This window comes from Dendropsophus ebraccatus, chromosome 5 (genome assembly GCF_027789765.1).
Source record: "Dendropsophus ebraccatus isolate aDenEbr1 chromosome 5, aDenEbr1.pat, whole genome shotgun sequence".
Classification (NCBI taxonomy): domain Eukaryota; kingdom Metazoa; phylum Chordata; class Amphibia; order Anura; family Hylidae; genus Dendropsophus; species Dendropsophus ebraccatus.
The window spans coordinates 91,650,660-91,677,117 of NC_091458.1; the positions used below are offsets into that span (position 1 = coordinate 91,650,660).

Below are 26,458 nucleotides of genomic sequence, written 5' to 3' on the forward strand. Positions count from 1 at the left end.
GCTTAGTTGCCACAGTTTCTTTATTCTACTGTGGTTTCTAAATCAACAGTAGATGTAAAATAAAGCAAGTTTGCAATTTACATTTTATTATTATTATAATAATAATTATTATTATTATTAATATTATTTTTAGTTATGATTTTAAAAAAAGCTGTACTTACTTGTATCCAGGTCCAGTCTTGTAGACTTGTGCTGGTTAAAAAAAAAGACTAAACACACAAAGTCCCGGCCAGTACAGAGTGTCACATCTCAATGCCTCCATCAACCACATGACTGCATTTTCTCGGAGTGTGCAGAAGACCTGGAAAACACAGACTTCTAGTTCTTTTAGATTTCTGAAAAAAGTGTAAACACAGGAAGTGCCGTGTTTTCTATGATACTGTAACTAAAAAAAAAATTGAAGTAGATTTCAAACTTTCTTTATATCACATCTCCTGTTGATTTTAGATTTTCAAAGTTATAACAACAGTGACATCTTAAAATGCAACAATGTACACCAAAATTACATAAAGCTAGCCAACCAGTTGGTCAAGTAAAGCTAGACAAAAGTGTCTGGCAATGCACCAAGTGTATCTAAACAACCTGACACTGATCTGATTTTCCTCTGTCCATGAGAGAGTATGAGGATATTTAACCCCTTAACGACATAGGGCGTATATTTACGCCCTGATGCCGTTAAGGACGTTCAGAGCGGGGCCGCGCGGTGACCCCGCTCTGAACCCCGACGGTCCCGGGTGCCGCTTGTAGCCCGGGACCGCCGGTATTAGCGGACACGGTCCGATTGCCGTGCCCGCTAATACAGTAATCAGATGCAGCTGTCAAACATGACAGCTGCATCCGATTACCGGACGCAGCACTTCCCTGGTGTCTAGTGGAGGAGATCGCTCCTCTGGGATGTTATCCCGGAGGAGCGATCTCCGTTTCTGAAGCCGGCCGGGGACCGCTCCAAGATGGCGCCGTCCCCGGATCGGCACTCGTTTACTTCCGGCTGCAGCAGCCGGAAGTAAACGAGTGCCTATCTCATGGATCTTTGCAGCATATCTATGCTGCAGAGATCTCTATGAGAGATCAGTGCACTTATACTAGAAGTCCCCTAGGGGGGCTTGTAGTATAAGTGTAAAAGTTAAAAAAAAAAATGTTGTTAATAGTAAAAATCCCCCCCCTAACCTTTTCCCAGGTTATAAATAAAAGTAAATAAATAAACATGTTTGCTATCGCCGCGTGTGTAATCGCCCGAACTATTAATTAATCACATTACTGATCTCGCACGGTAAATGGCGTCAGCGCAAAAAAATCCCAAAGTGCAAAATTGCGCATTTTTGGTGGCATCAAATCCAGAAAAGGATAAAAGCGCTATAAGCCTGGGAACGGAGCGGTTTTAAGTGACGTATATTTGTTGACAATGGTTTGAATTTTTTACAGGCCATCCGATACAATATAAGTTATACATGTTATATATCGTTTTAATCGTAACGACTTGAGGAACATATATAACAAGTCAGTTTTACTCCAGGGCGAATGGCGTAAAAACACATTTCCCCCAAATAAACAAAATGCGTTTTTTTTTTTTCAATTTCACCATACATTTATTTTTTTCTGGATTCGCAGTGTACTTTATGCAAAAATTCAGCCTGTCATTGCAAAGTACAATTAGTGACGCAAAAAATAAGGGCTCATGTGGGTTTCTAGGTGGAAAAATGCAAGTGCTATGGCCTTTTAAGCACAAGGAGGAAAAAACGAAAACGCAAAAATCTAAATTGGCTCTGTCCTTAAGGGGTTAAAAAAAAATAGTTGCTGAACTGTACCACCCATTACTCATAATAACATGTTATAGTTTAAAATATCAAGAAGACAAGGCATATTTGGAAAGTAAGCTACTGTAACATACTAACAATAATTATGAACTGTAGGCCCCAGAATACTGCTTAGTCAAGTCATTGGAATGACACATTAATTTAAGTATGAACATGAAGGCATTGATTCTGGTGAATCAGCTGGGGTTAGACACATGAAGACTTAACAGAAATGGATAAATGGTGATAGGAAAGACAAACGAGGACTTTTATCTGTGCTGGCATATTATATACTGTTCAGAAATGCAAGGTTGAGAAATAGAACTGACTTATATGTTTACATTAAAAGAACCAAACACTGGTTTCCAAAACTTTTGATAAACTTGTTTTTGTTAGCATAAATTCCAATGTATTTGGAAATTTTTCAGACCTTTTAACTTTTTCATATTTTGTTTTGGTGTGGCTAATACAGTTAGATAGCTGTTGGTACAAGGAGACACATGGTTGCTTTCATATATCCAGTTGTAATTCCAGAACATACAAAATTGCTTTTATTCTATAGAATGAAGAGTCTAAGATGCTTTCCAGAGCTCCTGAAGTGCAGCTAGCTGTAACATCTCCTTACTACCCCCTCCCATACCTGACCCTTCTTCGGACTCAGCTTCCAGGTGTCAATCAAGGTGGGGGAGGTTATAGGAAGCATTCCAGCTTGCAGCTATTCAGTAGCTTGGAAAAAGCCTGACTCTTTGTACAAGGGAATAAAAGCATGTTTTATGTCATGGAACACAGTTGGATAATTGAAAGGTACCATGGAGGGGATTTATTAAGACCACCAGTCTTAAATTAGGCCCCACCCCCTTTACCCGGCCAAATTCACTAAGAGGCGCAAGCTGCTCCTTTCTTGTATTGTTTGTGTACCAAGGGTAATTATTTGTAGTTTGAGGTCCAAAGCACTCAAAAAAAAAACACCCCCACAGCATGATGCTACCACCACCATGCTTCATTGTAGGGATGGAATTGGGAAACTGTTGAGCAGTGCCTGGTTTCCTCCAGACATGATGCTTAGAATTGAGGCAATTAAGTTTAATATTGGTTCCATCAGAACAGAGAATCTTGTTTGTTCCAGTTTGTGAGTCCTTTATATGTTTTTTTTCCTGCAAACTCCAGGTAGGCTTGCATTTGTCTTTTACCAAGAAGAGGCTTTGTCCTGGCTACTCTGTCATAAAGTCCAGCTTGGTTGGCTGCTGCAGGGATGGTTGATAGAGATGAGCGAACCTCGAGCATGCTCGAGTCGATCCGAACCCGAACTTTCGGCATTTGATTAGCGGTGGCTGCTGAAGTTGGATAAAGCCCTAAGGCTATGTGAAAAACATGGATATAGTCATTGGCTGTATCCATGTTTTCCAGACAACCTTAGAGCTTTATCCAAGTTCAGCAGCCCCAGCTAATCAAATACCGAACGTTCAGGTTCAGATCAACTCGAACCCAAACCCGGTTCGCTCATCTCTAATGGTTGACCTTCTGGAAGTTTTCCCTTCCACACAGGAACTTTGGAGCTCAGCCACTTAGTTCTTGGTCACCTTTCTTACCTAGGCCCTTCCCTCCCAATTAGTTCGCCTAGTGAGGTGGCCAGCTCCAAGAAGAGCCCTGGTTGTTTTAAACTTCTTCCATTTAAGAATTATGGATGCCACTTTGCTGTTGAGAACTTTCCAACAGTCCATCTCAGCTGCATGTGTCATTTACTTGAGAATCAAATGTTTGTTTTCCATCACTTCTCCGGTAAAAACATAAGACTTTGTCCCATCTTGAATTAAAAGTCCACACACTCTTACATTAATGGCAGGATACAATTTAGGGAAAAAGGCTACTTCACTAATGTGTTTCCAAATAGACACGATCCATAATCACAGCTCAGCTGTTTAATATTTGATCTGAAACAAACAATTATGAGTACCAGTTTTTCCCCACACTTTATCTAGTCATTGCTGTAAAAGTGTGTGGACTTCTTAATCAATGTGAATAAAGTCTTATGCTTTTACATCAGTGTCTAAGTGCTTGATAACAATCATTCGATTCTCTACTTAGTAATAGCTGGGAAGGGCTGTTTTTACCTGGAAAAGTCTTAGTTAACATTTGTTGCTGATCTATACATACTTTCGAATATTATCATTGTAAATAATTTCCCCAAGGAACATTTTACCTACAAAACATTTCCCCATAAATGCTGAAAGGACTCGGTTTTATAGATAGATTACGAGGGGTAATCTGGCGATTGAAAAACTTTTAATATATTGCTGCCCTTCAACACAAAATAATAAACATGCTATTATTATCTCAAAACACTCCCCCTGTGTCCTTCTGCAGTGTAGAATCCCCCGCTGAACGACCCCTCTGACACTTTAGAGACCAACTTGTCTCGGCAGTGACAGCCTTCATCCAATAACTGGGCGTGGCGCTGTTCTGCTTCATTCAGTGATTGGCTGAGCGGGTGTTCACTGTCAAGATGAGTCAGTGTCGTGTTAGACACCCTTTTTTCGGCCAGACAGACCACACTGTGATCAATACGTCTTGACATGCCTTATGACATGTCAAAAGCTATTTTTAATGACAAGTACTCTTTAAGCAAAATGACAGGTACTCTTTAAGTAAAAAAGATGAAGTTTTATAAGAGGTTAAAAAAAGAAAAAATATGAGAGAAAAAACCTACCCTTGTGCTTGCATCTTGTTCATTAACACCACTGCCCTGGACTGTTGTCTGCATAGGAAGGTGCCATTAGGATATCCCCATGCACTCAGAATTGTACACAAAGCCAATCTCTGACTTCAGTAGTCAGTGCATATGACCTAGCCTGTTCTTGAGTAATTTTGTCTAAGGGGCAAAAAAAAATCTTAACACAATGTTGTGTTTTTTTTATAACTGGAAAAGGGTATAAACTCTAAGGAAGCCTGGGTTAGTCTTGGGTTAGTATATTGTATTATATTTAGAAAATACCTTCTCCTAAAATAGAGAAGATCACACCCAGGGCTGTGAAGCCCGTATTTTATCAGGCTCTGCCTCCAGCTTCTGCATAAATGGCCAACTAGTAACGGCAAAGAAAAATGTAAACAGTGCAGTTGCTATGTTCAGACACAGTGTCTGAAAATAGCAGCTGCGCCTTTTACATGTTTCTTTCTAGGATAAAGATTTTCAAAGACTGCACATCTTCATAAGAGGTTTTTTATTGAGCACAGTCCTAAAAAGCAGCTCTTCTTTGTAATGTCCGACATGATCCGCGGCAACTTTTAAGTGAATAAGGCAAAGATATAAAGCAAATTATCCTCTTTCTGTATGAACACTGGATGCAACTAGTCTCCATCCACCATGTCCTGGAGAGCTTAATACAATCTCTAAATATTTGTCATACACAAAGAAAAACTGCTAACAATGCCAGATACGAGTGATATACTGTAAAAGGCAGACAGTGTTTTTCCTCATGTACTTACACTGTACTGATTAATGCAAAGTTTGTTGAAAGGTTAAAAAAAAAGCTGGAGGATTTTCCTCACTATTACAGGGAGAGAAACTTTACATTACCATCAGCAAAGAGAAATTAAAATCTTTTCATATTCTCCTGCTCTGGGAAATAACAAGTGTGAAGGGGGTTGACTAAGCTAAAGGCCCTTTTTTTATGGAGCTCTAATCTGTCAAATCAGGCCAATTCAGCAGATTATTGCTCTGTGTAATAAAGACAATGATCACCTAAAGAGACGAACATTGGCTGATCATTGTCTTTCAACATCGCTATGTGTAATATCTATGCAAAGCCGATGGCTGATGACACTGTAAGGAGAATAATAAAGTTTGTACTTATGTGTCCAGGCTCCCCTGGTGTCCTGCAGCCTTAACCCCACGTTTTCTGCTCCCCTCAGCCACCTCTGACACTTCTGGCCCTGTATCTGTACTGGCAGGCTGCTCAGCCAATCATTGGCCGTAGACCAGAAGTGTCAGAGATGGCTGCGGGGAGCAGGAAATGCAGGAAAAGGCAGCAGGACAACGGGGGAGAATGGGTAAGTATTAACTTCCCTCTTTTCTATGTGAAAGCAGGGGCTGCATGGACATCCTTTAAGTGTAACTATATTTTAAGTAAAAAATTTAATTCCCCGTGTGTTACCCTTTTAAAAGAGCCCTAAACTGAGTTGATAGCTTGTGTGCTTGCTGAGATATCCCCAGTTGTTTGGCTCTGAAGAATAAATGAATTTTTCTCCTGGCTGCATGAAAGTGGGCGTGGCCTATCCCTCATCTCCCTGGCTGTGTCCCTCCATTCACTGACCAGCACCTTTGCAGATGGTATCGCACACAGTGGCATCAGATAGAGCCCCAGCAGATGGTATCACACACAGTGGGATTAGATAGAGCCCCAACATACAGTATCAGGCTGGGTTCACACTATGTATATTTGAGGCTGTATTTGTGAGGCTGTATAGCAACCAAAACCAGGAGTGGATTGAAAACACAGAAAGGCTCAGTTCACATAATGTTGTAATTGAGTGGATGGCCGCCATTTAATGGCAAATATTTGCTGTTATTTTAAAACAACGGCTGTGGTATTGAAATAATGGCCGTTATTTACTGTTATATGGCGGCCATCCACTCAATTTCATCATTGTGTGAACAGATCCTTTCTGTGTTTTCAATCCACTCCTGGTTTTGGTTGCTATGAGGACCTGACATGAGGACCAAATACAGCCTCAAATATACATAGTGTGAACCCAGCCCCCCAATGTAAGATTAGATACAGAGCCCTAGCAGATGGTATCACACACATTGAGATCAGACAGAGCCCACAGTATGACACAGTAAGATTAGATTCAGAGCCCCAGCAGATGGAATCACACACAGTGGGATCAGATAGAGCCCAAACATACAGTATCACAATGTAAGATTAGATACAGAGCCCCAGCAGATGGTATTACACACAGTGGGATTAGATACAGTAATCTGCTCTCATAACACTGTAGGATAATGTCAACCATGGAGGTCGAGGCACCTGCTGCAGACATCTGATAGGGGATGTTATATGTACTATGGAAGGACTACAGCTGTGTTGTGCTGGGACTTGTAGTCCTCCCCTCAGTGACTCACCCGCTTTCCCTCATGCAGTACATTGGAGTCATGGTGGCATGTCCCCCCTGGGTGAAGCTCTGGGTACTTGTCCCCCATCCAGCTCTTCCCCTGCGCTGCTCCTCACACACATCACCCTCAGCTCTGCTTTGTGATCTCTGTGAGGGGAGGGGGGAGAACGTGCTGCTAGGAGGTGGGGGAGGAGGTTTTGTTTCTGTCTGTGCCAGGGCTGTTATCTGATGCTGCTGTCAGAGTCCGTACCTAGCTGCTTCTCAGGGCGGATTTCCAGGGAGGGGCATGTCCAGCAGGATTGCAGAAATAACAGAGGGGGAAGACACAGAGCTGACAGGACATTTAGCTTTATGTATTTTAAAAAACTGTTCATTTTAGCTTATTAGTGTATATTGCAAAAATTCTTATCATGACCTAAGCTAACTAAAACTAAATGGTCAAAATATTTTATAGTTACGCTTTAACGATTGTCTAGGCGATCACGCTTGCTTTTACTGCTCAATGGGCAATATAATACGGCCTTAAGACTTAGCTGTAAATGCTTCATCTGCTAAGGCCATCTGCTGCTTGTAAGGGTTATTTTCTACCTGTATCTTTCTCTCTCACACACAGCCTGCTGAAGCCATAGCACGCTGAAGAAAAACACACCATCTCCTCCCTGAGGGTGGGTTCATGCTGAGGAATTCTCGCGGATAAATTCCGCAGAATTCCGTCGGCTGTACGCGCGCACGGCAGGGCGCCTTTCTGCCAGCTCCATAGACACCATTCTGTGGGCCGGCTGATTCCGCATTCGGAATGCAGAATCCGCCCGTGCATAGAATGGTGTCTATGGCACGGGTGGAGAGGCGCACGGCTGTGCGCGCGTACAGCCGACTGAGTTCTGCGGAATTTATCCGCGAGAATTCATCAGTGTGAACCCACCCTGAGAGAAAACATAGAGGACAGAGTTTACCTATTACTGTTATACTACTTTTGGCTTTTTCTCCTCCTCTTCTTATTACACAGAGAACCGCACAGGCTCACACACACACACAATATGCTTTTCCAGGTCACAAACAAGCTGCCAAATAGTTACCGCCAAATTTTCCCCCACCATCTCTATCTAATAGGGCCAGTGCTTTATTAAGGGACTTTGATAATAAATATGAATAACATTTATGTGAAAATTCAATAATAAATTTTTTTCCCCGACTCCAACCAAAACTAGCTCCAAGTTTACAACTCCGAATTCACAGCCCTGATCACACCTAACATGTGCCCTCTTGTGTCACAATTAGACCAGAAAAATCAAAAGAATAGACATATGGAGAGGTGATATATGGTATGAAAAATAGGCTTTATTCTTTATGATAAACACTTATAATATTTATAAAATTGACTGAGCCACACAAACCAATGCAGGGATGTAAAGAAAACAGGTCAAACAAAGTGCTTAGGCTATTAATAAACAAATCCTACAACCATGTCACAGTAAAAGGTTTATACCCAATAGTACTGAACAACAAGGACACAGTCACTTTATAATTTAACTTGTTATGTATACCATTGTGGTTCAATACCATTTTGTATATACCCTTTTACTGTGACATGGTTTTTGGATTTGTTTATTAACCCCTTAACGACATCGGGCGTAAATTTACGCCCTGATGCCGGTAAGGGAGTTCAGAGCGGCCGTGCCGCGTGTAGCCCGGGACCGCTGGTATTAGCGGGCATGGTCCGATCGCCGTGCCCGCTAATACAGTAATCAGATGCAGCTGTCAAACATGACAGCTGCATCCGATTACCGGACGCAGCGTCATCCCTGGTGTCTAGTGGAGGAGATCGCTCCTCCGGGATGTTATCCCGCAGGAGCGATCTCCGTAACTGAAGCCGGCCGGGGACCGCTCCAAGATGGCGCTGTCCCCGACTTGGCACTCGTTTACTTCCGGCTGCAGCAGCCCTGCAGAGTGCCTATCTCATGGATCTCTGCAGCATATCTATGCTGCAGAGATCTCAATGAGAGATCAAATTATTAATTAATCACATTCCTGATCTCGCACGGTAAACGGCGTCAGCGCAAAAAAATCCCAAAGTGCAAAATTGCGCATTTTTGGTCGCATCAAATCCAGAAAAATTGTAATAAAAAGCGATCAAAAACTCGTATATGCGCAATCAAGGTACCGATAGAAAGAACATATCATGGCGCAAAAAATGACACCTCACACAGCCCTATAGACCAAAGGATAAAAGCGCTATAAGGCTGGGTTCACACTATGTATATTTCAGGCTGTATTTGGTCCTCATAGCAACCAAAACCAGGAGTGGATTGAAAACCCAGAAAGGATCTGTTCACACAATGTTGAAATTGAGTGGATGGCCGCCATATAACGGTAAATAACTTCCATTATTTCAATATAACAGCCGTTGTTTTAAAATAACAGCAAATATTTGCCATTAAATGACGGCCATCCACTCAATTACAACATTATGTGAACATAGCCTTTCTGTGTTTTCAATCCACTCCTTGTTTTGGTTGCTATACAGCCTCAAACATACAGCCTCAAATATACGTAGTGTGAACCCAGCTAAGCCTGGGAATGGAGCGGTTTTAAGTGACGTATATTTGTTGACAATGGTTTAAATTTTTTACAGGCCATCAGATACAATATAAGTTATACATGTTATATATCGTTTTAATCATAACGACTTGAGGAACATATATAACAAGTCAGTTTTACCCCAGGGCGAATGACGTAAAAACACATTTCCCCCAAATAAACAAAATGCGTTTTTTTTTTTCAATTTCACCACACTTTGAATTTTTTTCTGGTTTCGCAGTATACTTTATGCAAAAATTCAGCCTGTCATTGCAAAGTACAATTAGTGACGCAAAAAATAAGGGCTCATGTGGGTTCCTAGGTGGAAAAATGCAAGTGCTATGGCCTTTTATGCACAAGGAGGAAAAAGCGAAAACGCAAAAATCGAAATTTGCTCTGTCCTTAAAGGGTTAATACAATACCTTATGCACCTTGTTTGACCTGTTTCCTTTGCATCCCAGCATTGGTATGTGTGCCTTATATATGTGTTTGTAATAAAGAAAAAAGCTTTTTGTTCATAAATTTATTATTAAATGTAATATTTTTTGATGTTTGGGGGAGTTAGTATATGTTGGATGAGTGATTTAACCTAGCAACTATTAGAAACATTTATAGTATAGAGGGAAATACTGTATTGAAAATAAATGAACTGGCTAAATTTTTAAGACTGCTAAAATATGTATTCAAAGTTTACTTTGTATTGAACCTTCTACTTGGGGGAAAAAATGCTGAAGCAGCCAGATATGCTATTTTAGGATGAAGAAAGGTCAGAGCCTCCCAGCTGATTTTGTCATTTTTATTGCAATGGTCATTCAAAGCTCATTGGAGATTGATTTAAGCATGCTGCCTTAATGTATACAGGGAATGTCAAATTTTGAATAAATTAGATAAAGATTTAATGGTAATATAGTTTTTACCAGTTGAGACCCAGTTAAAAATAGCTGAAATATTACTGAAAATCTAAAGCCCTAGGACTTATTAAGTGCTTGACTGAAAACTGATTTGTGGATGGCAGATGCTGACCAAGCTCAGCTGGCCTATGCAATTATTTTTCTGGTGGCATAAAATAAAATCCCCCCCCCACCCCAACCATCACCCAGCTGTCTTATTGGTGGAGGTTATGGGTGTAAGTAAGATTAAGCTGAATTTGTAAGAATACCGTAAACATCACTTGTCCATTTAAATACTTTTTTTTTTTTATATATAATAAATGTACATACATATACCTGGTCAGTCACATACCATGATCAAGTTAAAACCACTGCCAGGTCAAGTGAATAACATTAATTGTCAATGATTATAAATTAGACAGCAGGTGTATAGTAAGTGCTATGTAGAAGCAGGACAAACTGGCTCATGTAGGGATCCAAGTTTAACAATGGCCAAAGTATGGTGGCTAGATGTCTGGGTCAGTCCTCCTAAATGGCAGGTCATGTAGGGTATTAGGTTGCAGTAATAATCGCTTGCAACAATCATGATAAAGAAGAGCAAAATGAAAAGCTGACAAGGTCATGCGTGCTCAAGGCTCATGTGGGAAGTAAACATAGGTTTCTGTTCCAACAGGTCAGAGCTTTTTTGGTAGCACAAAAGGGCACCTACGCAAAACAGTTAGAAGGTTTTAATTTTATTGCTGATTGCTGTATACATGGACAATGTAATATGTGTATAGTGTGTTTCTAAGATATTAGGGCTGAAGGAATTTGCTGTACCTTATAATCTATCATTGTTGTTTTGCACTATATACAATAAAAATCCTTTTGACCATTGGTTGAAAACAAGGAATTCTGGACCATAAAGTTTTAGGCTAGGGTGTTGGATTTTCTGGTCCAATATCAGTATAATTGTTCAGAGTGACCATGCTGACCCCAGCTTACAAGGTTTATTACAATTGCTTCTCCAATGCTTAATAGTTGGCACTTAATTACTTTTGCAATTTTTCTACTTTACAGTTAATTATTATTTTAAATTGTTATATTATTTTAAACTTTGGCCATTTCTTGGAATTGTTCAAATAAATAATACTATACCCAACAGTTTAATCTTCCACCATATTCAATGCCAACATTCTGGTTGTTTCTTCCTGTCTTTGTTAACTTGTCTGCATTGTTGATGTGCCCATATAGAGTACCTACATTACCACTGAAGTCAGTCACTGACCTCAGCAGTCTTGTACCATATATTGTTGAGGCCAGAGACACAGTGACATGGATATATGGGTACATTGTCACTTCAGTCAATTAAACAAAGTACCGAAGTAGTAGCAATGGGTACAGCAGGGGTTTAAAATGCTTTTCTTCCTATTTTAACACAAATTCAAGCAGCAGTCTAATGTTTAATCATTTGAAAAATTCCTTTGACTATGACCTTTTGATTTGCCCCTACAGACTTTAACACTGTACAATCAGTATGAAAAGTGTCCAGATATATAAGTACACTTCCTAGTAAGAAGGGTAAGAATTAACCCAGAAGTACTACAGAATTATAACAAAAAAAATAAACAGTACAGTATACTACAATATACTACAGTATTATTTTTTACAGAAAATACAGGTACAGACTCCACAGACCTTTTCTACCATAGAGTGGGAGCGGACTGCACTGCAGCGCGTCTTCTCCCCGCTAGTTCTCCCAATAGGTACGGATCTGAGCACTCAGATCTGGACTGATCAAAATGTTTTACATGTCTCTATAACATGTTAAGTTTTTTTTTTTTTTATGATAACAGATAGATACACTAAAGTAACTGTGTATAAATGGCTACATTCCCACAACGTCTTTTTTATGTGAACGTGAACATTCCATGTCATGTCCGTCTTTATCAGAAGATTGCCGTTTTTCACGTAAAAGACTTCATGGGAACATAGCCTCTCTCAAAGTCAGAAGAACTAAAATTCTTCTAAGATCGCTGGAATGTAGTCAGCCAAGCCACAGGATTTTGGAGGTTGTAAACTTTATTATAACACTATAATGTAATGTCAGGTTTAATGAGCATGTGTGCAAATGTTTTTTTAATGTTATACAATTATTGTGCTGGTGTTTTCCTTGCAGATTTCTTTTCTTCCAGTGTAATGTACTGCCTGAACTATAGTTTAATATATAATTCATTTTATAATGATTCCAGAAATGTAACTTGGAATAATCTTGCCATTCCGGATACTCACTGTTCACCAGATGGGGAAGGATACCAGTGCCCTCTGGGATTTAAGTGTATGGATCTGGAAGAGCTTGGACTTAAAAAGCAAGAGCTTGGTTATAGTGGATTTAATGAAATAGGTATGTGAAGCTACAGTAGATTTTCCTGTTGATGTTGACACAATCTGTAAAGAATTTTTTTATTTAATTTTTTACCTTTTTTATTCAGTTGCACAGCATGTACAGTATGTTAACAAAATTACATTTTGACTGTAGGTCTCACTCCATGAAAACTTGCAGGCATATTTTACTGGTGAAAAGCATGAGAAAGCATGTTTACTGCAGTATGTGCACAAACCTGATGATAGTTTTCGTATAGGACTAAAATCCTCTATAATCTGAACTTCTTCCAAGAATTTGCTTGTACCACACTTGTTCTGTGGATTGTGATGCCCAAAACACTTAGGGAGAGATTTATCCTGTAAAGTAGAATTGTCTTAGTTGCCCCTAGCAACCAATCAGATTCCACTTTGCATTCCTCACAGATTCTTTGAAAAATGAAAGGTAGAATCTAATTGGTTGCTAGGGGCAACTAAGACAATTCTACTTTACAGTTTGATAAATCTCACCCTTAGACTCTCTTTCAGCACCTACAGACTCTTCTCTTTAGACAGGATTATAACATTTCCTAAATGACTTTCCCTACCTCCCACCTTCCGATAAGCAGTGTTCCTTTATGCCTCATGCACTTTGCTTGCACCTTTATGTGCATGTTCCTATTTATGTATGATGGCTGGGCCATTTTTCAACGCACTTTGTCTTTTGTCTCAAACCCATTCCTCATAGATTTAAGCTTTTGCTAACAGGGCTCCCCATCTACTTGTTTCAGTTTTTAGTGTGTAATGTCTGGTTGTTTATGTAACCTCAGAATTGTAAAGTGCTTTGTTGGTGCCATATGATTGTAATTATTATTTCTATGATAAATATGATATTGATGTCTGTCTTCAAACATTTTTACTTTTAGAAAGACAAAATTTCTTTCAAACATGTAGCATCTGTTAGGGTGGGTTTATACTGAGGAATTCTCGTGGATAATGTCCGTGCGCCTTTCCACCGGCTGACATGTCACTTCTTACGGCGGATAGTGGAATACGCCGGCCCATAGAATGGTGTCTATGGAGCCGGCGGAAAGGCGTGCGGCCATACTGCGGAATTCCGTGGACATTATCCACGAGAATTCCTCAGTATGAACCCACCCATACTGACTACATAGGACATGTCTTTAAAATAGTTATGTTTGTGAATTCCTTAAAACTTTAACCTCCTCCAAGAGTGTGTAAATTATACAGATTTTCTGATTATGCAAACTTTATACAGAAAAAGCTTGTACATTTCACATGCTTTTAAGAATATGAAGAATTAATTTAAATTAATTACTCTTTTTATGTGATTTTGCATCTCTTGATTTTTTATGAAAATTTTCAATTTACTTTTTTTATTTGCTTGCTTTTACTGATTAAGCAGCTCAAACATTAGAGTACTGTTATGAAAACTTGTGACACATTGTCACATACTCTTGCCAATTTGCCAAATGTTAATGTTAAAAACATGCTTTTACTCTACTCCAAATATGGCCTGCAGGTATCCGTTTTAAGCATCTTAAAAGGAAAAGTTTCACAATGATATGACTAATGCCCAGTGTAAAATCTCAGCCTAAGTATCTTACATAATCATATTTTATAAAAAAAAAAAAAAAAAACTACAAATGAAAAATTTTATACAGGCATCCCTGTTTTCAAGTGTCTGCTTGAAAAAGGGACAGTGGCCTGCAGTACAATAAAGAATCAAAGAAGCCTCCCATAAAATCTGGTATCTGCAAAACATTATGCTGACTAAATTTAAGACAAAAAAAGACGGCAGTAGGACTTGTTGCAGTAAAAGTAAGTAACACCACAGCCCTCAAGTCTGTGTGCATTCAAGAATACAGCCAAAACATGGAAGGAGTAGACCTGGATAACCCGTTATTAACCCCTTCAAGACAGAGCCCTTTGATGCCCAAAAGTCTGGTTCAAATTATTGCAATGTTCCTACCCGCCTTTTAAGAGCCATAGCACTTTTATTTTTCCACCTTCAGGGCTGGTTGGGAAGTCATTTTTTGCGCCATGATATCTAGTTTTTATTAATATCATATTGGTGTAACAGAAAATTTTTTATCACTTATAATTTTTTTCTGATATATAATTTAAAAAAATAAGCAATCCTCGTGTGTGCTTTTTTTTCCCATTTATGCCATTCACTGTTCAGTAGAGATGAGTGAACCGGGTTCGGGTTCGAGTCGATCCGAACCCGAACGTTTGGTATTTGATTAGCTGGGGCTGCTGAACTTGGATAAAGCTCTAAGGTTGTCTGGAAAACATGGATACAGCCAATGACTATATCCATGATTTCCACATAGCCTTAGGGCTTTATCCAAGTTCAGCAGCCACTGCTAATCAAATGCCGAAAGTTTGGGTTCGGATCGACTCGAGCATGCTCGAGGTTCGCTCACCTCTACTGTTCAGGAACAATAATGTAATATCTTAATAGATCAGACAATTCTGCATGCTATGATATATAATATGTTTATTTTTTAAAATATTTGTATTTTTATAATGGGCAAGGGGGTATGTTAAACTTTTATTGGGGGAGGGGGTATAAGGTTTTTTTTAATTTTTACAAACTTTTTTTACTACATTTATTTTTTTTTTTTACACTTTTTTCACAGTAAAACATGCCATCACTAGGCCACATTCACATGTCAGTATATTTTCCTGGATGAAAATCTGAATCCTCTATTTTTCATCCGCAATCCGCAAAAAATCATCCGTTTTGAATCCATATTGTGTTCCGTTTTTTAATCCATTTCTTGCGGATCCGCAAAAAAAGGTGTAGTGAAGAAAAAACTGGATGGCAAAAAAATTATGTCATTTGCTGTCCCAACCCCCCCAAAAAGGTCACATGGTCGTCTGGGGGCCATTTTACTGTCATTTCTATCAGGCAGGATATTTCTGGCAGGAGGAGCTTAGTGATGTCACCAAAAAACGGATACGTGATATGGATGGTTTTGCGGATTGCACTTTACTCTCCACAAATGTTGTGCTCTCCATAGACTTCTATTGCGGTGTCAGTTCCGTAATTACGGACCGTATTACAACATATCTGTTTTATTTCTGTCACGGATTGCGGATCCGCAAAAAAACTGAATGGATTCCGTATTTCCTGGTCCAGGAAAACGGATGAAAAATACGGACGTGTGAATTAGGCCTTAGATTGCATATACTGATCTACGCTATGCAATAGCATGGCATAGATCAGTTCTATTGGCGATCTATGCATAGAGCATGCCTCAGAGCAGGCTCTATGCATTGAACGCCAAACTGACAGGACGGAGGTAAGAGGCTTACACCCCCCCATCGGTACATGCGATCGGGACCCCCGCAGCCATGCTCACTCAGCCATGATCACTCAGTGACAGATGCTTGTTCTGTCACTGAGTACCTTAAACATTAAAGGGGTTAATGAGACGCAGCTGCGGGATCGCAGCTGCCTCTTATTTATTACCCTCAGCTCCCAGGACACTGATGTGTGTGGGGCCGCTCTCACTAAAGTGGTTCACCTCACATCAAACCCTTAACGTGCATAGTTCCTGCTGCACTTGGTATGTGCAGCAGGAATGTATATCTACGTATTGCTGACGTGAAGGGGTTAAAGGAGAAGTCCGTAGAAAATAATAGTTTCCCAGGAGGCAGGAAGGAACATAATAAATAGGCTCTACTTACCTCTCCCCGTGCCTCTGCAGCACTGCCTTAGATTTCAATGTTGCCAAGCCAGTCAGTGACTGGGATGCGACACCACTGCAGCCACTGATTGGCTAAGCGGGCAATCCATCAGATGAGTCCCGGAGCCTGAATGAGTTCTGGCGGGGTCACCGAGCCTGTGATGTCATCACAGAGAACAGGACTGCACAGCCAATAAATAGGTGCTCATAGTATGACATACTGTACTTAAAAGACAATTACCAACCAACAGAAAAAGTGTATGTTATAAAACACTAGGCACACTAACGAGGTGTAGGTAATCAAAACAGGGTTTCTTTACTAGAAAATAGCAAAATACAACTAAGACACACAAGCCCTAACCTAGTTTAACAACACTTAAAAAAACGTACAACAAGCAGGGAATCAGACAATAGAAGAGTCCCTACAGTCAACACCCGGCCTAAGAATACAAGACCAATGTACACTCCATAACAGAAAACACCATGCAAAATCGTGTGGTATAAAGCATATCCTGTGAAAAGAAATGAATAATTTCACAAATAAGAAAGAACAACCATCCAAACGTGACAAAAAATAGTACACAACATAAGCAGAAAAAACAGCAAATGCAATAAAGCAAATAAATTTGAAGTGGCTAGTGCAAAAACATAAAGGACAGGATATCACCCTAGGGAGTGTGGTCTGCCGAGTGTTACTCTAAAAAAGCTCTATGCGTTACGTTCCGTGCCCGAAACTTCGTCAGGGGTGGAGTTTGGGGCTGTATGGCATATTTATATACAGCATACATTATAATGCATTACAATCACCTGTAACAATCGTAGTATATTACCTGAAAGGAGAGGACGGATTAATGTCTGTCACATACATCCAAAGTCAAAATGGCGCTCACGGCGTGCGCAACAATACAATGCGCATGTGCGCTTAGCACCCATAATGATTCTCGGTGCACATCAGCACACACCAGAAACCTGCAGCATCGTTCCAGTGCAAACACACATGCGTCAGACTATTCTGTCAGCCAAGAGTAAAAATGGCTGCCATAACCACAGAGTGTCAATGCACATGCGTGTCTATATATGGCGGCGAAAATCAGGATGGCGCTCACGACGTGCACAACACTACACTGTGCATGTGCAATTAGCACACGTGAAGCCCTCATCAGAGACCTCCAGCATCAGTCCAGTCCTAGCACGCATGCGTCAGGTGATTCGATCAGCCAATGAAAAAAATAGCTGCCGTGTCCACAGAATATCAATGCGCATGCGTGTCTGTATATAGCTTGAACTATAGTCTATCTATCTATACTCTAAACTATCGCCAAATGATATGCTAAGGCTGGACATAATGATCCCATATCTCAACGTGTATCAACTGCACCTAAATGATACCTGTGGCGTGTTATCTAATTATTTTACAAATACATCAGAGAATATGGTATGCCACTGTCAAAGATGGCAGCCATATCTCTAGCAATTACAAAGCGCATGCATGAAACCATACTATTGACCAATGAATGAGAATGAGTAAAAAAAGTATATATATGAGAGCATATTAACCCCTTAAGGACCGAGGCAAATTTTATGAATTTGACCTGTGTCACTTTATTCATTAATACCTTCGGGATGCTTTTACCTATCTGGCTGATTCTGAGATTGTTTTCTCGTGACATATTGTACTTCACGTTTCTGGTAAAATGGAGTCGATACTTAGAACAAATCTTTATGAAAAAATCCAAAATAACGTGAAAAATTGTGAAAAATTGTATTTTTCCAACTTTGAAACTTTTCTGCTTATACAGAAAATGGTTATGCCACATAAATTATATATTAAATAGCATTAGCAACATGTCTACTTTATGTTGGCAGCATTTATTAAACTATATTTAGAAAGCTTAAAACATTAGCAGCAAATTTCCAAACTTTCTGTAAAATTTCAAAATCAAGATATTTTTAGGGACCTGTTCAGGTTCAAAGTGTATTTGAGGGGACTGTATGTTAGAAAGCCCCACAAAGCACCCCATTTCAGAAACTGCACCCCCCAAACTCTGCAAAAGCACATTCAGAAAGTTTTTTTAACCCTTTAGTGGAGTCACATAAATAAAAGCTAAGTATGTAAGAAATTTGAAAATTTTTATTTTCTGTGCAGAGATTTTCTTGTAATCCAATATCTTTCATAATTGTAAACCTATTACCAGAGAAATGCACCCGTATTGATTGCCCCGTTTCTGCAGTTTATAGAAATACCCCATATGTGGCCCTATTGTACTATTTGACACACTCACAAGCCTCAGATACAAAGGAGCGCCTAGTGAATTTCAATGGCTCCGTTATATTTGGTCATTTCTGACTGTACCACTTCAGCTTGGCAGAGGCTCTGGGGTGCCAAAACCTAAAAAACACCCCTAAAGGGACACCATTTAGAAAACTACACCCCTCAAGGAATGTAACAAGGGGTGCGGTGAGCATCTGGACCCCGCAGGTGCTTCACAGATTTTAAGAACAATATGGCGTGAAAAAAGAAAAAAATATTTTTTACACTAAAACGTTGTTCTAGCCTTCAATTTTTCATTTTCACAAAGGGATAAAAGGAATAACAACCCAAAAAACATGTAGCGCAGTTTCTCCAGAGTACAGAAATACCCCACATGTGGACATAAAGTGCCAAGCGGGCGCAGCACGAGCCTCCAAAGGGAAGGAGCGCCAATTGGCTTTTGGAAGCTGGATTTCACTGGAATGGATTTCAAGGGTCATGTCGCATTTACAGAGCCCTAGTGCTGCCAAAACACTGGAAACCTCCCACAAGTGACCACATTCTGGAAACTACACCCCTCAAGGAATCTAATAAGGGGTGCAGTGAGCATATGGACCCCACTGGTGACGGGCACAATTGTGGAACAATGTGACGTGAAAGTGAAAATTTTCATTTTTTCAATTTAACGTCACAAATGTGCCCGTCATCAAGGGGTCCATATCCTCATTTCACCCCTTGTTAGATTCCTTGACGGGTGTAGTTTCCAGAATGGGGTCACTTGTGGGGGGTTTCCAGTGTTTTGGCAGCACGAGGGCTCTGTAAATGCGACATGACATTCATCATCCATTCTGGCAAAATCCAGCCTTCAAAATCCAAATGGCGCTCCTTCCCTTCGGAGGCTTGCCCTGCGCCCACATGGTGCTTTATGTCCACATGTGGGGTATTTACGGACTTGGGGGAAATTGCTCTACACATTTTGTGTGTTTTTTTCTCTTTTAACCCCTTGTGAAAATGAAAAATTTAAGGCTAGACCAACATTATAGTGTAAAAAATTTAATATTTCATTTTCACGCCACATTGTTCCACATTTGTACCCGCCACCAGTGGGGTCCATATGCTCACTACACCCCTTGTTACATTCCCTGAGGGGTGTAGTTTCCATAATGGGGTCACTTGTGGGGGGTTTCAACTGTCTTGGCAACACAGGGGCCTTTTACATGCAACAAGGCCCTCGAAATCCATTCCAGCCTCCAAAAGCCAAATGGCGCTCCTTCCCTTTGGAGGCTTACCCTGCACCCGCATGGCGCTTTATGTCCACATGTGGGGTATTTCTGAACTCAGGGGAAATTGCTCTACACATTTTGTGTTTTTTTTTATCTTTTAACCCCTTGTGAAAATGAAAAAATCAAGACAAGATCAATCATTTAGTGTAAAAATGAAAAAGAAATTTACATTAAATGTTGGTCTAGCCTTGATTTTTTCCATTTCCACAAGGGGTTAAAAAAGAAAATGAACGCAAAACGTGTTGGGTAGTTTCCCGAGTACGAAAATACCCCACATGTGGGCATAATGTGCCATAAGGGAGTCAGACAGTAGAAATCCCCCACAAGTGACCCCATTCTGGAAATTACACCCCATAAGGAATCTAACAAGGGGTGCAGTGAGCATATGGACCCCACTGGCGACAGGCACTTATGTAGAACATGTGCCGTAAAAATGTAAAATACCATTTTTTTTTCATTTTCACGGCACAAATGTGGCCGTCACCAGGGGGCCATATCCCCGCTGCCCCCTTGTTAGATTCCGTAAGGGGGTCTAGTTTCCAGAATGGGGTCACTTGTGGGGGGTTTCTACTGCCCTGGCCGCACAGAGGCTTTGTAATTGCATCATGGCAAGTCTCTAATGGGAATGGCGGCCATATCTATTTAGCTGGGGAAAAGGGACAATTTTAATTTATTTGGGGGTATTAGGCCAATTATTAGTTTATCAGGTTGAAAATGACAGGTGTCCATCAAATTCAACCTGTGTTGATCCAGAGAAAGGGAAAAAAAACACTTGTGAGGCAGACGACAGTAGCCTCATCACAGGGGAAAAGTTCCTTCCCCACTCCATAATGGCAATCAGAATAATCCCTGGATCAACGTGACCCCTGAAATAGGAATAAGGGACAGAATTTAGATAATGTAGAACCCCAGTGACGTGTGGTACGCCTTGAAGCGATCCAATATGCAGAGGCCAGGGTGATCAGGACAGGTGTCACACTGGAAAATGGTGTCCTTCCTGATCCCCCTGTTTCACCACACTCTGCACTTCTTCTGAGGTCTCCTGTTTTCCAGTGTGGGGGACGTCACCTGGAAAATGTTGCCCTGGTGCGATCCGGGGTCCTTCATATCCAGAAGCGCTGGGTCCGCTCCATGGCTTCTAAATATCAGGGCTCTATTACTGCTTCTGATATTTCGGATCGTGCCGCAAGCTACAGTAGCTCAGGCAGCGAGGGACCGGAAGAGGGGGTGCTGGTATAAAAGTTATCCCCGTACAGGTGGTAACCTTTATCCAGCAGTGGGAAAATCAGTTCCCAAACGATCTCCCCACTAACTCCGAGGATGGGGGGAGGGGTCATCTGGGGGCTGGATTCAGGTGTCCCTTCCTTCATACACTCTAAGGGTATGTGCACACTGCGGAATGGCGAAGGATAACCCTTTGTGCATTCCACAGCTGGCACCCACCGGCGGAGTGATGCAGGCGCACGTCTCCTCTCGTGTCAGACTCCATTCTATGCATGGGCGGATTCCGCCCTCTGTCCGAAGAATGAATGTGTTTATTCTTTGGAAGGACGACGGAATCTGCCCGTGCATAGAATGGAGTCTATGACACGGGCGGAGACGCGCGCCCGCATCAGTCCGCTGGCGGGTGCCAGCTGCGGAATGCACAAAGGGTTATCCTTCGCCATCCTCGGACAGCACCGACCGCCATTTTTTTCCGGGTCATTGGGTCACCGATGACCTGGAAAGCTTCAGATCGCCGCTATTGGCTGATCTGAATTGATCAGCCAATAGCGGTGATCGTCAGCACGGGGGGAGTTAACCACCCCCTGTGCCGACAAGCTAGGATGGCCTGCTATACATTATAGCAGGCCATCTTCCCCGATCGCTGCGTGTGTAGACGCAGCGATCGGGGAAACCGCGGGCGTAAATGTACGCCTGTTTGCGTTAAGGCACGGGTTTTGGGGGCGTACACTTACGCCCGCGGTCGTTAAGGGGTTAAATATAGCTCATGCGTCAAAGGCGAACACAACAACCCCAATGTGAAAACATTAAGAAGTACGGCAAGCCATCAACAAAGATGACGTCCACGGTGTCATAGGTCAGGAGTCACATATAAATAATAGAATATCATCAAGTGCATATTAGTCTCTCCATCCCTGAGTTAATACATAGTTGCGCAATGCGTGCAGAAAGTAAACAACACGCTTAAAAGTAAGAATACAAGTGCATTTATCAGACATGGAATCCCTCCATCTCCTGTATCAAGGTAAAAAAAATAGTAAATTCAGTTGTTTGTATTTCAGTATACATTACACTAGTAGACTTTGGAAGTGTGTTCAAAAACAAATTAGACATTGTTGAAAAAAAAAAATAGGGAACAAGAAAAAACACGAAAATAGTTTTATAGGTATATACATGTTTCCTAACTCCGCCGACATGGCTCTGTAAGTAGAGTTCACACTGTAGGAGAGATCCATAAATGATGAAACAGTAGGATCGTGAAATAATTCCTGTAAAGTCACTTAGTCAAATGGACCACCAAAATCAGTAAAACATATGAGGTCTTGGAGGTCCGTGTATAAAAGTACAGTACGCTGGCTTAAGCAAAATGAGAGAAGTCAATCCCAAGAAGAGCAAGGAGAACACCACTGCAAACTGAGGGACCCACGATAGATGATGCCAAAAAATGAGGAAATGTTGACACAGACGGGGGTCTTTGTCCAAAGTTGTCGGAAGCTATCTTATATTCAACGGCTGTAAGTATAAAGGCTCAGTGGACAACAGCTCACTCTGTCCTCTAGTGAGAGAAAAGGCACACATATGAGTGATAATAAAACTTTGTAGTCAAGAAGAGACCTGACAAAGGACAGGTAGAAATGTGTCAAAGGTAATGAAAAATAACATGACAGAAAGGATCCCTCCTCTCCTTTCAGGTGATTGTAATGCGTCATAATGTATACTGCATATAAACATGCCACACAGCCCCAAACTCCACCCCTGACGAAGTTCCAGGCACGGAACGTAACGCATAGGGCTTTTTTAGACCAACACCCGGCAGACCACACTCCCTAGGGTGATATCCTGTACTTTATCTTGTTGCACTAGCCACTCCAAATAGGGGATCTGTGAATCCAGTGTGTTATGTGACCAGACAGTCTGCAAACTGTACAGCTGTTTCTCCCTGCTCATCTCCCTCAACCTCTACCCCCTCCATAGGTTATAATGGACTTAGCAAATCCATCTTCACACCTCTGTAATGAAGACAGCCCTGCCTTATAATGTGCAGATAAGAAGCAAGGAAGAGGGAGGGGGGAGGCTGAGAAACAGCCTTGAGTATAGAAAGAGCCTATTTTGCCTTATAAAACCTATTAGAGAGTTTTTTTAAAAAAAAATTTGTTCTATTGATTTTTGCTATAAAAATTTTAAGGGTTTGGCCACTTTATAATCAAATTGTTCAGTGTAAGTAAATGTACTCCTATGGAGGAGCATGTGACCATGTCCCGCCCACCAGTGTCCACCACGAAGCCTGTATATTCCTAATGTGGAACGCTGGGGGCGGGTCATGGTCACATGCTCCTCCATGCTGGCCATTTTATGGACAGACTCGCCACAGAGCAGGACTGCACAGCCTGGAGGAGGGGAGTATGATTTTAGCTCTGTGCAGTACATAGGGAGCTGCTGTCAGTAAGTAATTTGAATGCCCTTACTTAAACTAAAGACAAAACTATTTTACTATAAAGTAGCCAACCCCTTTAATTGACAGTTATACTTTAATTTTTATTTAGGAGGAAACTGAAGCACCTGAAGACAAACCAGGCAAACAGAGGAAAAAATAAAAGCTTTATGCAGTTGTTTACCTTGGTTTAATTGAAACCAGCTCCTCGGTACTAACAACTGATACACTGTGCTGTTCCTTAAATATTTTCACATGTGCTACTGGATGAGGCACACTGCCATCTACAAATATTAAAATTAATTATTTGCAATGTGACAAACCCATGATTTTCATGCAATGACCACATTATACCTTATAGCAGAACTGTTTATTAGCATACCACAGTGAAAGTAATGGGTCATGTTTATCTTCATGGATGTTGGCTAATTACAGTGATTATCCTTCTGACAGGAAAGCCAGGAGACCAATTAATAATGGTGTCATATGTTGGCAGTGAGCTAGATGAAGAAGAATGTAAAGAAACTGCAGTATCCCACACAACCTTACTTTTACATGCCTAGTAAGTGACTGAGAGGAAAACCCCAGAAAATTAATGGAGCATGGAACAAATGCTGTTACTTCTCCACAGTTTATATCATATTCTTTCTATTTATCGTAAAAGATTTACACACAGTATTGTCTAGTAAATTTATAACCACAGCACTTGCAAAGCTTCAGTAACCAATAAGTGTTTAATTATTATTATTATTATTATTATTCACTTTAAAAGCATCATTAATTCCATCACATTCTACATATGAAAATGGTGATTCATAATAAAAAAAAACAAAAACAAAAAAAAACAACATTAAAATAAGTTAAATAGACATGAATTAAAATAGTGAGACTGGTATTGAGACTGAGGGAGACATCTCCCTGCCTGTGAGGATCTATTTATAAAGGACCATATATTAGGAAAATAGAAGGAGACGGCTAAGAAAAATGTTTATTACTAGCAATAAATAAAAAAGTATCCCATATACCAATGCTACTATGTCTGTCAAGTCCTCAATAAATTCTATTATTGAGTTAAAATAAGGTAGCTAATCAGCCCACATAAGCCAATGAGGCTACTTAGGTTATGTAGTCAGATTTGTCCCAGGCATTTGTAAAGCTAAAACTGTATAAATTGTTACTGCAGGGTGTGCAAATATTTTCACAAATCCCATTAAAAAATGTAACAGTTGCAGAAATGTCTGAGAGAAATTTGCCATATGGGAACATACTCATAATGTCCATGCCACAGGAGAAGATGGTTGAAAGATGCTTGTGGCAAATCCAGAGACAACAGGTCTACAGACAATGTAGCATACTGGTTCTTATAAACATGTTTTCTGTTGATGTTACATTAAGGGGGTTGCTTGCTTAAGACAACCACTTTCTTTGTATATTATCAGGCCTCCTCTATCAGCCAAAGTTCAGAGTTTTCTTGCCAGAATGGCCCCTATTCTGAAAGACCAGTTCATCCATGTTCCACGCCTTCAGCCCATTGTCTAATGGTGATGGTGCATATAAATGTTTACTTCTGCAGTAGGGAAAATGAGGATCCACAGACTGCTTTAAAGATCCCTATTCACTAGGCTCCCTCTAGTGGCAGCTATAGGGATACAAAATTTTATCACATATTATACATGTGTGAAGGGAACCAGCAGATTTTGATTTCTTAAGCCTATCCATAATTAAAATTATGGATGAGTTTATTAAAGGAGCATTTTCAGAAAAAAGTATCATCTGCTCCTTTAGTAATGTAAATTAATTTCTAGGTCATATCAAAACCTTCTCTGTGGAACAGAAGTCAGCCTCACCATACATTCCCATGGGGACTCTGGTAAGAAAATTAATAAAGCTCCTGTACTGTTTATCTGATGTATGTTACCAATTGATAAAAATAAAAGATAAAAATGTAATTATAGGTACATTTTCCTGCCCACAACAACCACTAATCCCTGCACCATCCAAAACAGGATATTATTAATTATAATTACAGTTACTTATTCACTGCAAATCAATAAAGCACTACACTGTAAATCTTGAGGAATATTCAATATGAACACCATGACCACAACCATAACCACCATGTATAATGTATACCAGTACTCCTCCTTAATCTTGGGCCATCACAGATATCAACTGCTAAACCACTGTAGACCACCAGGAGTGTTCTAGGAATTCTATCACAAACCCAGAAAGCAGCGCTTGTATAAAATTAGAATAGTATATATTTTTCAAAGAACGCTAGCTAAATCTATATCAGGGGTGTCAAACTCAAATACACAGTGGACCAAAATTGAAATTTTTTTAAAAAGTCACGAGCCAATCTTGATATTTATTAAAGCATGTAGAGCCCTACCAATAGTGTCACACATAGTAGCCAGCCCTCCCAATAGTGCCCCAATTACTAGTAAAAAAAAAGCAAAGTCCACAACAGCACAAACCAAAAATAGAATAGGGCAGGTGCTAGTCTCACCACTCCGGCCCCGGGGTGGCAGCAAGATCCAAAAATGAGATGAGAGACAACCCGTCCAAAGAATAAAGTAGTATTTTAATGACACACCAGTGCACGACGTTTCGGCTATGTAAGCCTTTCTCAAGCAGTGATACACTTCATTACAAAAAGTGGGGTATATATCCCATTGTTGCAAACAAAAAAAAAAAGCCTGAAGAAAGAAACTGCTCAGCACATACAAAATTAATACACAAAATATGTTTTATTAAGTATTAGCAGATAAAACCACACAAAAAAAGAAAAAAGCTGTATACAGCTATTAAAACCAACTACATAGAGGGAGACCCTAA

The 26,458-nt window shown here is 40.4% G+C and overlaps 1 protein-coding gene across 1 annotated transcript in view; it reads left to right on the forward strand.

Moving 5' to 3' along the window:
* NALCN (sodium leak channel, non-selective) overlaps positions 1–26,458 on the forward strand; it is a 420,693-nt gene that overhangs the window by 122,817 nt on the left and 271,418 nt on the right. The window contains exon 8 of the mRNA XM_069970713.1: positions 12,604–12,755. Within this exon, the coding sequence (XP_069826814.1) occupies positions 12,604–12,755 (152 nt within the window). The remainder of the gene's footprint in view (positions 1–12,603; positions 12,756–26,458) is intronic.